This window comes from Pseudorca crassidens, chromosome 4 (assembly GCF_039906515.1).
Source record: "Pseudorca crassidens isolate mPseCra1 chromosome 4, mPseCra1.hap1, whole genome shotgun sequence".
In the NCBI taxonomy this organism is placed as follows: Eukaryota; Metazoa; Chordata; class Mammalia; order Artiodactyla; family Delphinidae; genus Pseudorca; species Pseudorca crassidens.
The window spans coordinates 152,278,751-152,293,074 of record NC_090299.1 but is presented as its reverse complement, the minus strand read 5'-3'; the positions used below and the strand labels follow the sequence as shown (position 1 = coordinate 152,293,074).

At 40.8% G+C, this 14,324-nt stretch overlaps 1 protein-coding gene across 7 annotated transcripts in view; it reads left to right on the top strand.

The window, feature by feature from the left end:
• Window positions 1-14,324, top strand: part of TMEM144 (transmembrane protein 144) — a 49,932-nt gene that overhangs the window by 8,595 nt on the left and 27,013 nt on the right. For 6 of the 7 annotated variants that reach the window (XM_067737078.1, XM_067737083.1, XM_067737077.1 and 3 more), the window contains 4 exons: window positions 4,600-4,771; window positions 6,870-6,992; window positions 10,287-10,386; window positions 12,010-12,090. In XM_067737078.1, coding sequence (XP_067593179.1) covers window positions 4,663-4,771; window positions 6,870-6,992; window positions 10,287-10,386; window positions 12,010-12,090 — 413 coding nt within the window. In that variant the 5' untranslated portion in view covers window positions 4,600-4,662. The remainder of the gene's footprint in view (window positions 1-4,599; window positions 4,772-6,869; window positions 6,993-10,286; window positions 10,387-12,009; window positions 12,091-14,324) is intronic. The other variant, XM_067737082.1, reaches the window with a different exon arrangement.

Here is a 14,324-nt window from a genome sequence, read left to right as displayed (position 1 = left end):
TGTTGCTGGGCACTTAGGATGCTTCCATATCTTGACTGTTGTAAACAATGCTGTAATGAATAGAGGTGTGCATATATCATTTTGAATCAGTGTTTTAGTTTTTCTTCAGAATGATACCAAGAAGTGGATTTTCTGGATGGTATGGCAGTTCTACTTTTAGTTTTTTTGAGGAACCTCCATACTGTTCTCCATAGTGGCTGCACCAATTTACATTCGCACCAACTGTGTAGAAGGCTTCCCTTTCTCCATACCCTCTCCAGCATTTGTGATTTATAGACTTTTTGATGATGGCTGTTCTGACAGGTGTGCGGTGATATATCATTGTGGTCTGATTTGCATTTCTCTGATGATTAGTGCTGTTGAGAATCTTTTCATGTATCTGTTGGCCAAGGGTGTGTCTTCTTTGGAAAAATGTCTATTCATATCCTCTGCCCATGTTTTAATTAGGTTATTTGTTTTTTGATATTGAGTTTTATGAGTCCTTTGTATATTTTGGATATTAACCTATTATGAGGTATATCATTTGCAAATATCTTCTCTGATTTAGTAGGCAGCCTTTTCATTTGATTGGTAGTTCCCATGCCGTGCAAAAACTTTTTAGTTAGAGTAGTCCCATTTGTTTTTGTTTTTTAAAGATTTGTTTATTTATTTATTTTTGGCTGCATTGGGTCTTCGTTGCTGTGCGCGGGCTTTCTCTTGTTGCGGCAAACAGGGGCTACTCTTCGTTGTGGTGTGCAGGCTTCTAACTGCGGTGGTTTCTCTTGTTATGGAGCACGGGCTCTAGGTGTGCGGGCTTCAGTAGTTGTGGCACACAGGCTCAACAGTTGTGGCTTGCGGACTCTAGAGCAGAGGCTCAGTAGTTGTGGCGCACAGGCTTAGTTGCTCCGCGGCATGTGGGATCTTCCCAGACCAGGGCTCAAACCCGTGTCCCCTGCGTTAGCAGGTGGATTCTTAACCACTGCGCCACCAGGGAAGTCCCCCATTTGTTTTTTTATTTTTGCTTTTGTTTCCCTTGCCTGGAGAGATAGATTCAAAAAACTATTGCTAAGGCCAGTGTCAAACAGTGAACTGCCTATGTTTTCTTCTAGGAATTTTATGGTTTCAGGCCTCACATTTAAGTCCTTAATCCATTTTGAGTTTATTTTTGTACATGGTATGAGAAAGCAGTCCAGTTTGACTCTTTTTCATGTAGCTGTCCAGTTTACCCAAAACCGTTTATCAAAGAGGCTTTATTTTCCCCATTGTATATTCTTGCTTCCTTTGTCATAGATTAATTGACCACATGTGTGTAGATTTATTTCCGGGCTCTCTATTCTTTTCCATTGATCTATGTTTCTGTTTTGGTGCCAGTACCATATTGTTTTGATTACTGTAGCTTAGAAGTATGAAATCAGGGAGCATGATAACGCAAGCTTTTTTCTTTTTTCTCAAGAAAGAAAAAAGCTTGTGTCATCTTTGATTTCTTTCATCAGTATCTTATAGTTTGCTGAATATGGGTATTTTTGCCTCCTTAAGTAGGTTTATTCCTAGGTATTTTATTCTTTTTACACGATAGTAAATGGGATTGTTTACTTAATTTTTCTTTGTGTTCTTTTGTTGTTAGTGTATAGCAATGCAAGAGATTTCTGTATATTAATTTTATATCCTGCAACTTTACCAAATTCATTGATTAACTCTAATAGTTTTCTGGTGGCATCTTTAGGATTCTCTATGTATAGTATCATGTCATCTGCAAACAGTGGCAGTTTTACTTCTTCCTTTGCGATTTGAATTCCTTTTATTTCTTTTTCTTCTCTGATTGCCGTGGCTAGGACTTCCAAAACTATGTTGAATTATAGTGGTGAGAGTGGGCACCCTTGTCTTGTTCCTGATCTTAGAGGAAATGCTTTCAGTTTTTCACCATTGAGAATGATATTGGCTGTGGGTTTGTCATATATGGCCTTTAGTATGTTGAGGTAGGTTCCCTCTATGCCCACTTTCTGGAGAGTTTTTATCATAATTGGGTGTTGAATTCTGTCAAAAGTTTTTTCTGCATCTTTTGAGATGATCATATGGTTTTTATTCTTCAATTTGTTAGTATGGTGTATCAGCTATTATTTTTTTAAATATGTTTTTCGCCCCTTTTCTCTCCCTTCTCATTCCTACACCCCTTAATGTGAATGTTAGTGTGTTTGATGTTGTCCCAGGGGTCTCTTAAGCTATCCTTCTTTGTTTTATTTCTGTTTTCTGTTTAGCTTGGGTGATTTCCACTGTTTTGTCTTCCAGTTCGATGATCCCTTCCTCTATATCATCTAATCTACTGTTATTTTTTTCTAGTGTATTTTTTATTTCAGTTATTGTGTTCTTCACCTCTCTTTGGTTCTCCTTTGTATTTTCTAACTCATTGTTAAAATTCTCACTCTTTCATCCATTCTTTCCTCAAGTTTGTTGAGCATCTCTCTGATCATTACCTAAACTCTTTATTGGGTAAATTGCTTACCTTCACTTCACTTAGCATTTCTTGTGGAGTTTTATCTTGTTTTTTCATTTTGAAAATATTCCTTTGTCACCTCATTTTTCTGGTTCTTTGTTTTTGTTCTTCTCTGTATTAGATAGGCTGGTTATATTTTCTGATCTTGGAAAAGTGGTCTTAAGTAGTAGACATCCTATTCATCCCAGCAGCACACTCCCCGCTGGTCACCAGAGATGTATTCTCTAGGGGTGCTTCTCATATGGGCTGCATGAGTCCTTTTGTTGTGTTAGGGCCAACTACTGTGGGTGCACTGGAAGGTGTGGCTGGCCCTCAGCCCAGTTGATTGCCAGGCCCTGCCTAGTGCAGAGGCTGCTGGCCACTGGTGGAAGGGGCCAAGTCCCAGGATGGCTGGCTATGGGGACCATGTTGTCCCAAGGCTGGTGCCCACTCACTGGTTGGTGAGGCCAGCTCCTAATGCAGCTGGCTGAAGTGCACCAGGGGGTCATGTGTCTAGTGCCAGCCCAAGTATGGAAGCAGAGACTCCGCTCTTAAAGAGAGAATGCAAAGTCTCACATGCTGTACTAGTGATCTAACACTAGCTCCATGACCCCTAATGCAGAATCAAGTCCTGGGGTGGCTAGCTGCAAGCCAGGGGGTCCTGGAGCTAGTCTTGTCCTGCTGATAGGCAGGACCAGGTTCTGCAGATACTGGGGACTGGGGAGGGGGGCCACCTATGGCTTCTGCTGGCTTACTAGTGGGTTGGACTAGTCTCTGCACTGCTGGCTGCTTGGCCTCGGACATCACAGGACTGGTGACAACTGGCCTTTGGGTGAGGCCAGATTCCAGTGCTGATAGGCTAGTGGGAGGACTTCAAAATGGTGCTTGCTAGCACCAGTGCCCTAGTGGCAGCATGAGCTCCTGAAAATGGCTGTTGCCAACATCTGTGACCCCAGGGTGAGAACTGCTTGCCTCCTGCCTCTCCAGGCGACTCTCCAAGATCAGCAAGAGGTCTGACCCAGGCTCCTTTCATATTACTGCCTCTGCCCTGGGTCTTGGAGTGTGTGAGATTTTGCATGCACCCTCTAAGAGCAGAGGCTCTGTTTCCTACAGACCTCTGGTTTTCCCAAATGCAAGTCTCACTGACCTTCAAAGCTAGAAGTTCTGGGGACTCATCTTCTCTGTGCAGGATCCCCGGTCTGGGGAGCCCAATGTGGGGCTTAGACCCCTCGCTCCTTGGGGAAATCTCTGCAATTGTGATTATCCTACTGTTTGTGGTCACCTACCCATGGGTGTCGGTCTCGACTCTACTGTGTCTTCACCCCTCCTCCCATCACCTTGTGGTTCCTTCTTTATATCTTTAGTTGCAGATGATCTTTTCTGCTAGCCTTCAGGTCATTTTCATTGATAGTTTCTTTGTAAATAGTTGTGATTTTGGAAGGAGGTAGGCTCAGGGTCTTCCTTCTCCACCATCTTGGTCACCTTCAAGAGATTGTTAAAGAGATCTTTAGGAGATTCTTCTATCTGTTCAGTTTTTTAAAAAGTCACAAATATAATTTCATGAACTATTTAAACTAATACACACCTAGGTGGTGCTACTGTTGAAGAAAAGTGCCTTTACCTCTAGGGGATCCTGAGTATATAGCAACAATACAACTTAAATGTGCCCTTAAGCTCGTGTTAAATAGTAGAACAGCTTGTGCTCAGAAGGCACTGATAGGTCTCAAAGTCTTCACCCATGCTTTGTCATTGACTTGTCACAACAACCAATTGAACTGAACAGGATCCTGGTCCACAAATCTTCATGATACAATCTACCCACACAGAAGAATTTCTTTACAATATCATACAAATTGTATCCAGGTTTTGGAAGAAGTTAGGTTTTCAAGCTCTGAAGACAAATTTTGCTTGTTTTATTGTTTGTTTTGTAGGTCAGTGATCAAAAAATATTTGTTGCCAACATAACTGAAAAAATGAATGAATGAACATGGGGTGTGAATGTAATACATAATTTCATAATGTCTTAACTTTTTATCTGGAAGGACTCTTTCCGTACTTTTGACAAACTCAATAAGTATCATGTATTGATGACAGTTTGCTCACAGATTCACAACTTTTTAATTGTTTCATTTTTATTCCTTTTATTTCAGAAGCTCTTGAAAAGTACATCAAGTTGAAAGTGAACCAGCTTGCTCTCGGGCAGGACCAGAGCCATGAGCAATAATGGAACAGACCTCACCACTGGTTTCATCTCCTCTATTGTAGCCATCCTTTTGTTTGGCTCAAACTTTGTACCACTTAAAAAATATGAGACTGGCGATGGTAGTTATGTTTCCTTCATTGTTAGTCTTAAATTAATTTTAAATGTGAAGTTCACTTTTTCTGTCTTTTTTAAATGATGGCTATAAAAATGAATTTTGCTGTACCTGAAGCCAAATGAATAGAGCTTAAAAAAAATCATTTGGCAATGCCCATGCCATGTTATCTGAATGCTAGTCAGTATAGGATAACCTTAAGATTGTGTTTCATCATAAAGCTAGGATGGGGAAAGCCTTTTAGCCATATCTGTTATGTTTAGAAAAGAAGGAAGTTAGCTCTACTGATAACACTTGTTTTGCAAACACAAATTGCCACCACAATTGATATAATAGAAAACAATTTGCACATAACACGAAATCTGTGTTTGCCTATGAGCAATGTTGACTCTGACAAACATTAGGTGAACACAGAAAACTGCACCCAGATGAACAAAGATGCATAGCAATGCACAAAATGTGCTCACACACACCCCTTCACACAACCACCAGGTCTGTTACACCACACCCTTACACATCTGGTGTTCAAACCCTCATTCACCACCTTCCCAATAATTCACAAGCTACAGCACTTCTGACATCCATTTGCATAAGCCAACTTCAGATCTTTTTTAAGGTAAAGTTCCATATTTATTGCAGCATTTGTGAATGTCTTAACCACTTAACCAGTGTAAAACTGCACTACCATCTTCTTAGGCTCCTATCTTTTCTTAATAAGTTGTTGATGGAGTTTCTGAGTGTTGTGTCCTTAGCCCCATTTTCCCCCTAAGCTCTGCAGGCTTTATCACATGATTTTACACAGTACGGTGATGTTTAGGAACACACATGTCACATTATGGTAGAACTGACTGTAATGTGAATTATAGGGAAGGAGAAGCAGTAGTTGTTTTTATCTACCTGCCTTTCCTGTTAAAGCCAGGAGGAGAAATTGGAGATGTTATGGTGAAAGCCTGGTGGGAGGCATTGTGTTTTCACTCCAATTTATGTCTTTTTTTTTTTTCAACTTTATCTCAGCCTTTTTTCTTATGTCTTTATACCACTAAGACAATAGAGTTACAAATCCTTTCCCTCCAGAGCCTTTCTTCTTCTCCCCTTTGGAGTTAGAACAGGAATGAAAAGTGCTAAAAAAAAAAAATAACAAAAAACATACTAAGGGTTAGAGGACCTGACTTTTGGGTGTTCTACAAGAACTGTGTGATCCCAGACAAACCTTATCCACTCTTTTGTTCTCAGTTTCTCTTTTGTAAAATGAAGTTTCCTTTCATCTCTGTGTTCTTACTTTTTTGTCTTAGAGGTTAACAGCCTTTTTTTTCTCTCCTCCACCGTGAGATTGAATAGAAATAGGGAAAATTTTCCAATAGAGTCAAAAGTGCTACACTGAGTTATAACTACCTTAGTATTTTTTCCAATGTCGATGTTTTCTGTATCCTTTTAATCCCTAAACCCTCCTTCTAAGCCTCAGAAAAGCACAGATACACCTCATATCACCATGTGACCTTCAAGTAACTGGCAGAGCATAGGAAGGGGAGTAGCCCTGACCTAGAAGGCTAATTCTCAGGTCTGGAATGTCTGACTCAGTGCAGACACTCAACTCCAAGTGCATGAGACCTACATATGGCCATAAAGGACTTTATGTTTATCCCAAAATGGCACATACGATCCCTAAAGTTTTAAATTACTATCATGCTATTGTGAAGTTCTTAATGCCTTGTCTTTGGTGAGGAATGGCACTAAGTATAGCATCTGAATAAAAGTATATAGTCTTGGTCTTGCCAACATTCTTTGGTAGAAAATTTTTGATCCCTGTTAAGCCGGAATGCACAGTGTAGAGCAAGCTTTGGAGTCCAGTTGAGTTTAAATTCCAGTTTTACAGACTGTTAGCTATTTGGACAAGTTGCTTCATCTCCGGTTCATTTTCTGTCTTTGAATTAGGGTTAATTATGATGCATAGTAGTTACAAGAAATATAATAAACATGTAAAGTGCCTGGCATAGAGGCATGCAATAAATTGTGACCATTACTATAATAATTCACTGATATTCCTAAGCGCACTAATTCCTTAGATCAGTTTGAACCAATGACACCAGTTTTTTTTTTTTTTCCAGGAATGTTTCTCCAGTGGGTACTTTGTGCTGCCATATGGTTGGTTGCCTTGGTGGTCAATCTGATATTACATTGCCCTAAGTTTTGGCCTTTTGCAATGGTTGGGGGCTGCATTTGGGCAACAGGTAATATTTGATATAATTTATTCTTTAATCACTTTATGCTATGATCCAAATAAATCTGGTTCATAGTAGAAGGAAACTAAATGAACAATTTAGTTTCTTTCATTTATATGCTCCATAAATATTTTTGGTACATTTCCTGACTCTTTCCTTTTAATGATTTCTTTCTTAGTTCCTGGTAGATAATTGTGATAGTAAAATTATTACTATATATTATATGTATAATTATATAAAATTATTATAGGAAAAATGTTTCACTCACTATCTGTTCAAGCATAACTCATGTATTAGTTTAAGTGCTCTGGTCTTTCTTTCTTTCTCTCCCATTATGTTTGTCAGAAAATATTTATTAAACAGTCGTTTCTACTACTATCATCTTTAGGACTTGTCCTTAAAAGTAGACAAACACAGACACATTATCATTTCAAAAGCACTGGCAGAAAAACAAAAGCAAACAAAAACCTTCCCTCTGTTGCCTTCTCACTGTTGCCTGAAGTTATATAACTAGAATTTACACCTTTGCTTGGCCAATCAGGAATGCTTTTCTTCTATTAATATAAATACACCCCAGGAGAGTTTTCTTCTCTTTAGCAAAGAGAATCCCAACTATCAAGGCTCTCTAGAGGCAATTTGATTAAAAGCAAATGAATTTTTAAACGTTAAAAATGTATTAGGTAACTACTTAATTTGAATCTCTACAGAATTAAGTGATTTAGTGAAGATGATGAGTTGGAGGACAAAAGAGTTAACTTTTAAATTTCCACTAGAGTTGTAATTATTATAGCTCACTTATACCTTCGTATGCTTATGATTGTCATGTCTAATGGGAGAGGGGAACAGAGAAAGCAACCATTCATCCTGCAGATCTTGACAACCACCATAGTATCTCTATTCACCCAGCAGGTCCCACTGGGAGTCGGTGGGTTAGAGTCTAGTTTGAGAACTGCTGCAGACGGGGATGCTGTAGGTTACAGTAGCTGATTGAATGTGGGGAGCAGAGGAAAGGGAGGACCCAATGGTAATGTAGGGATTTTCTCGTAAGTGATTAGGAGAGTGATGGTGTCATTGACTTGGATGAGGAAAACGGGGAAGAGAACGTGTCCGAAAGGGAAAATAATGAGTTCAGCTGGGACCTTTTGAGCTGAAAGTTCCTGGTGTTGGAAATTTCTTTTTCTTTTTCTTTTTATAAATTTATTTACTTTTGGCTGTGTTGGGTCTTCGTTGGTGCATGCAGGCTTTCTCTAGTAGTAGCGAGCGGGGGCTACTCTTCGTTGCGGTGCCCAGGCTTCTCATTGCAGTGGCTTCTCTTGTTGCGGAGCACGGGCTCTAGGCGTGTGGGCTTCAGTAGCTGTGGCTCACGGGCTCCAGAGCACAGCCTCAGTAGTTGTGGCGCAGGGGCTTAGCTGCTCCGCGGCACGTGGGATCTTCCCGGACCAGGGCTCGAACCCGTGTCCCCTGCATTGGCAGATGGATTCTTAACCACTGAGCCACCAGGGAAGCCCAGGAAATTTCTTATCGAGACTAAAACTCTGGAGAAGGTCCAGGCTAGCACTGGGAGCATGTGACTCTAGCTGATAGCTGAAATCATGAAACTAGTCAAGTACCCAAAGAAGAATATAGCAAGAGGAGGGGTGTGTTCTAGGGAAAATATTCAGAGGGCATCTAAATCCGGAAGGTCTGATGAGAAAGAGAAGCCAGAGAAAGAGAGAAACAGGAGGGAACTGGGAGATGAAGAGATCTTGGAAACCAAGAGAGGGAACCTTTCCAGAGGAGATTGACTGAGACCAGACAGCCAGTCAAGAACTGGAAAGACGAACCATGAATTTAGTCCTGAGCACGAAGCACTGGGTGCAGGACTCCAGAAGACAAGTGGGTGAGCATGGGAGAGCAAAGTCTGGGCCGTACTGGGACAGGGACATCTGCCAGCGGTTGGCCCTGGTTCGAGTCGTAGGGGATGGTCACTACCGATTTTATCATTGACCAGTTTCTGCAAAAAGACATAAAACAGAGACCTAGGCTAAGGACGAAGAGCATTGGTGCAGTTAGGCAAGGAGCTAATTCAACATTTTCTCTGTAGGATGTTGCCCTAAGCCTGGCTCTTTTAGCAGTCATAATCATGAGTTTAAATGCCAAAATATGTGGCTGTTTTATTTTTAAAATGACGAATTGTGCTTTACTAAGTTTGTCCAAATCCCATAAGCTTTTTTTTTTCATTTTTATTAAATCTTTATTTTGTTTTATTTTTTTAAATTTTTATTGGGGTGTAGTTGATTTACAATGTTGTGTTAGTTTCTGCTGTACAGCAAAGTGAATCAGTTATACATATACATATAACCACTCTTTTTTAAGCTTCTGTTCCCATATAGATCATTACAGAGAATTGAGTAGAGGTCCCTGTGCTGTACAGTATGTCCTTATTAGTTATCTATTTTATATATAGTAGTGTGTATACGTCAATCCCACTCTTCCAATTTATCCCTCCACCCCCACTTACCCCCTGATAACCATAAATTTATTTTCTACATCTGTAACTCTATTTCTGTTTTGCAGATAAGTTTATTTGTAGCCTTCTTTTAGGTTCCTCATGTGAGCAATATCATATGATATTTGTCTCTGTCTGACTTACTTCACTTAGTATGATCATCTCTAGGTCCATCCACATTGGTGCAAATGGCATCACTTCATTCCTTTTTATGGCTGAGTAATATCCCATTGTATATATGTACCACATCTTCTTTATCCATTCCTCTGTTGATGGACATTTAGGGTGCTTCCATGGCTACTGAAAATGCAAATCAAAACTACAATGAGGGGTGAGCTGTGACAAAGCAAGAGAGAGGCATGGACATATATACACTACCAAACTAAGGTAGATAGCTAGTGGGAAGCAGCCGCATGGCACAGGGATATCAGCTCGGTGCTTTGTGACCACCTAGAGGGGTGGGATAGGGAGGGTGGGAGGGAGGGAGACGCAAGAGGGAAGAGATATGGAAACATATGTATATGTATAACTGATTCACTTTGTTATAAAGCAGAAACTAACACACCATTGTAAAGCAATTATACCCCAATAAAGATGTTAAAAAAAAACACAAAAAACTACAATGGGGTATCACCTCACACCGGTCAGAATGGCCATCATCAAAAAACCTGCAAACAATAAATGCTGGCGTAGATGTGGAGAAAAGGGAACCCTCCCATGAGCTTCAGCTGAAATTAAAATAAAAATTAATTCAATTGATAAACTTGTTTTCTGTATTGGAAATAACACCTTTCTTCTGTATATTTCATCTACAGGAAACATTGCGGTTGTCCCAATTATCAAAACCATTGGTTTGGGCCTTGGAATCTTAATCTGGGGATCATTTAATGCCTTAATCGGCTGGGCAAGCTCAAGGTAACACAAAGCAAAGTGTTTCAACTATGATTCTCTGCACTCACCCTCTGTGTAAGGCCAGTGCTAAGCATGGGACTAGCTGAGAGGAATAATGCTTGGTTCCTACCCTCACAGAGGCCACTACTGGTAAGGCATACACATAACATATGCTACCTTGAATTACTATTTCCCTTAAGTTCTAAAGAAGTGATCTGACACTCTGATCAAGATAAAGTAAAGAATTGTCTCTAGGGAACAAAGCAGGGAGAGAGAAAGGACACTGATATTTATGTTCCCTTTCTATGTGTGGCAGTTTGCTGGACATATTATATACATTATTCCCATCTCATTTTCACAACTGTATGAGGTAAGTGCTATCTTATAAGAGAACTGGCACACAAAGAAGATGAGGGACTTGCTGAAGTTCACAGAGCTAATCAGCCATGGTTCTAAAGCCCATATTCTTCCCTCTGGGGTCTGAGCCAGTGTCAGCAAACCCTGGTCCCCCTTCCCAGCCATTTTTGTAAATAAAGTGATATTGGAACACAGCCAAACACATCCGTTTAAGGAGTGTCTGCGGCTGCTTGTTCCCTATAATGGTAGAGGTGGGTAGTTGCAAGAGGCCACCTAGCCCGCAAAGCCTAAAATATGTACCCACTGGCCCTTAAAGGGAAAGTTTGCCAACCTGCAGCTCTAGAGCTGAGCTGTCCAGATCGGGTCACCGCAAGCCACATGTGGCCATGTGTATTTAAATTTAAATTAATTAAAATGTGACAAAGTTAAGCATCGAGTTCCTCGGCTGCGCTGGCCACGTGTCAAGTGCTCTATCACCGTATCTGGCGGAAGCTGCCCTATGGTCTGGTGCAGCCTGGGAACAGCTTCATCTTCTGAGAAGATCCTTTTGGACTGCACCACCCTAGGTCAGCATTAAGATGAACGTTCAAGTTGAGTTTGGGAAAATAAATAGAAAGGGGGCTTTCACTCTAACCTTGCTTTCCGGGCCCCTCTTCCCACTCAAAACACTACAACAACCTCAGTTATAACAAAGCCAGCTAAGTTCCAGTACATTCTTTCCTGTCCTTTCCTCATCCCCGCCCTGCTTTTTACAAGTGCTATTGTCTTTTTCCTGTCCTTGCCTCCTTTCTCTGGCCCTGGGTGGTTCACAGTGATGGTCGGTGATGATCAATACAACCTCAAGACATGGGGAAAAAAAAAAAAAGAATTTAAAGGGATGCCAAAGAGCAGCGATCTTTAACCAAGCAGTTATTGAATCTATTTCAAGTATTATACAAAGTAGCAGTCAACTCACCAGCATTCAATTACCCACTTAATCTATTTTTTCTTCCTTCTTCCTTAGTCTTAATGAGAAAGGGACTTTTCTTTTAGACAAGTACTTTTACATATACTAGCTCATTTAATCTTAAGAAACCTGTACGTGAGGTGTAATTGGAGGTGTAATTGTCCCAGTTTTAAACATGGGAAATTGAGGCCCAATAGAGATAGTTAACTTATCCAAGTCACAGGTAGGAGGTGAGGGACCTAGGATTTCAATCCAGGAATCTGACCCCGAGTCCATGGCCTTAAACACTGTGATGAACACATATTCAACAATATCTTCTTTGATATGACTCTTTCCATTTCCAGGTTTGGCTGGTTTGGAATGGATGCAGAAGAGGTGTCAAAACCACTGCTCAATTACATCGGAGCCGGGCTGTCAGTAGTAAGGTACCTGGCCATTTTTATGATTTAACTCTTCTTCCCAACATTCAGGACACTTGTTAAAGATCCTGATGTGTGGACATTGCTTTACACCCACGTCTCATCAATCAACATGATTTTTTCTCAGATTCTTCATTTACATTGACAGGCATGGCTTCAGGGGACAGAAAGTATCAGCTCTGGGGTCAGGGGCCCCAGCCTCAGTGGTCAAAAGCTCTGAGACCCTGGGAAACCTTTTAGCTGCTGTGAAGCTTATTTTCATTATCTGTAATATTCAGAAAAATCATAGCTCATAAATGAGGATCAAATGGAGTTAAAGTATTTTGCGAACTAGAAAATGCTATAAGTCAACGTTATTCTGGCTTCCTGACGCTCTGAAATAGCCACTGATTCTCTCTTATTACTCAGGTATTCTTTGCCACTCAGTTTCCACTTTCCTGTCACGTCACTCAGCTCTTCTCAACCCGCTCACGTAACCACTCTCTCACCTGTGACAACACACACTCATGTAAATACCTGTTTGGGGATGTCTAGTTATATTCACTGGCTGAATGGAAGTGTTCAGCCCATAAAACCATCACAGAATTAGGTCACCTTAGATTCGGTCCCTTTTCCTCTCTAGACTCCATCTGTGTTTCCTGTCAGCGCCTCTCATAATGGATAGTATTGCCTGCAAAGGTTTTAGTCTTTTTTATTCTTCAGGGAAAGAACACTGTATTTCCCTTCCTCCTGCAGTTGATGGCTTTTCTCCAAACACATTCAGCAACAATCTCTTTGTCGTTGAAATGTTGCCTTAGAGAGTTCTTCCAGGCCAATCGGAGAGGAAATAACATTGATTCTTCTAAAATAGCAGATTCTTGACATTTTTGGTTAGAGGCAATTTTGTATATTTTGTACAATTCACAGAGCATTCAAGCTTTGAAGAGCTCTCTCAGAAAACATTTCTTTACGCCCCAAAATTGGAATGCAGAATGCCTTTGTCTTGACTTAATGATAATTTGAGGCCAATTTATCCACTCCATCAGGCTTTGTTTTTCTCCACGTTCCTTCTCCCTTTAGAAAGTGTACATTCTCTAAAATTACAAATTATTCACGTTCTATCACTTCTACTTGTGTGACCTTGGGCAAGTCACTTAATTTCTCTAAACCTTGGTTTCTTCATCTGGGGATAAAGTGGGGCTAATAATTGCACCAGCCTCATAGGATATCTTGAGGATTAAATAAATATGTTCAGTGCTATGTGTAGGGCTAGACACATGGCTAATGCTCTATATGGCGGGTAATTTTAATTACAACAGTCACTCTTTTAATTAATAACTATTTCATGTTTGGTTACTGTTACCCCTTTGGGTCTATGTTGTCCAACTCAACAGTTAACTAGCCAGCGTGTCTGGGAGTCACCCAACTTAGTCTGGATCTTGGTCTGAGGCAGGAAAAGGCAGTGATCTCTTCTGTGGTGCATCCTGGCTCTCTTCTAAGTTTCTTTTGTTGACCTGAAACAAATAGACGGCCAGATTGTCCCCAGCAAAAATGGGTTTATTCAGGACCAGCAGAGAATTGCAGTTCAGGGTCTGCGACCATGGCGAGCCAGTACAAGTCCCTCACATCAAGGGAAGGAGAACGCTTTTATAGAGAACACAAGGAAGTTGGGAGGGTTATAGTAAACGAGGCGTCCACGGCTGTCCATTGGCTGAGGCCTGGCCAGGAAGGAAGAGGGGTCTGTCTCTTTCCCGTTGGGCTCTGCTATGATCCCAGGGCATGTGAGCTCCCCATTCCGCTCTCTCGACTCTATTTAACTGAGTTTTCTGTTTGTTAATATTTTTTACCCTTTACTAAAAGGAATTTCTGGAACCTTTCCATTTTAACTCCGTTAAATCAGTTTGTTCCGAAAGGAATTCATTGAAATGACTTGGAGTTTCGTAGCCAGTATAAGGAAACTTGGAATCTGGTTACATTGGTTTAGGATGTTGCTTTTCTTTTTAAAATGGAAACAATTGCTCCCATCCTCTGGACAGTCAATTGTAAAGCATTGCTAAGGTCATGTCTAGCCTTACATCTTCCCTACGTGTTATCCAGGTTAAGTATCAGTCAGTTTCCATATCCAAAACCACCCCAGGCATCTTAAACAGCAGAGGATATAGCACAGGGAATTGTTGACAAAAAGTGTTATAAAGCCCAAAAGAGCAAAGGGAGAAGGTGGCATCACCCAAAGCCCCAGGGCACCCACCCCAGCTGGCACT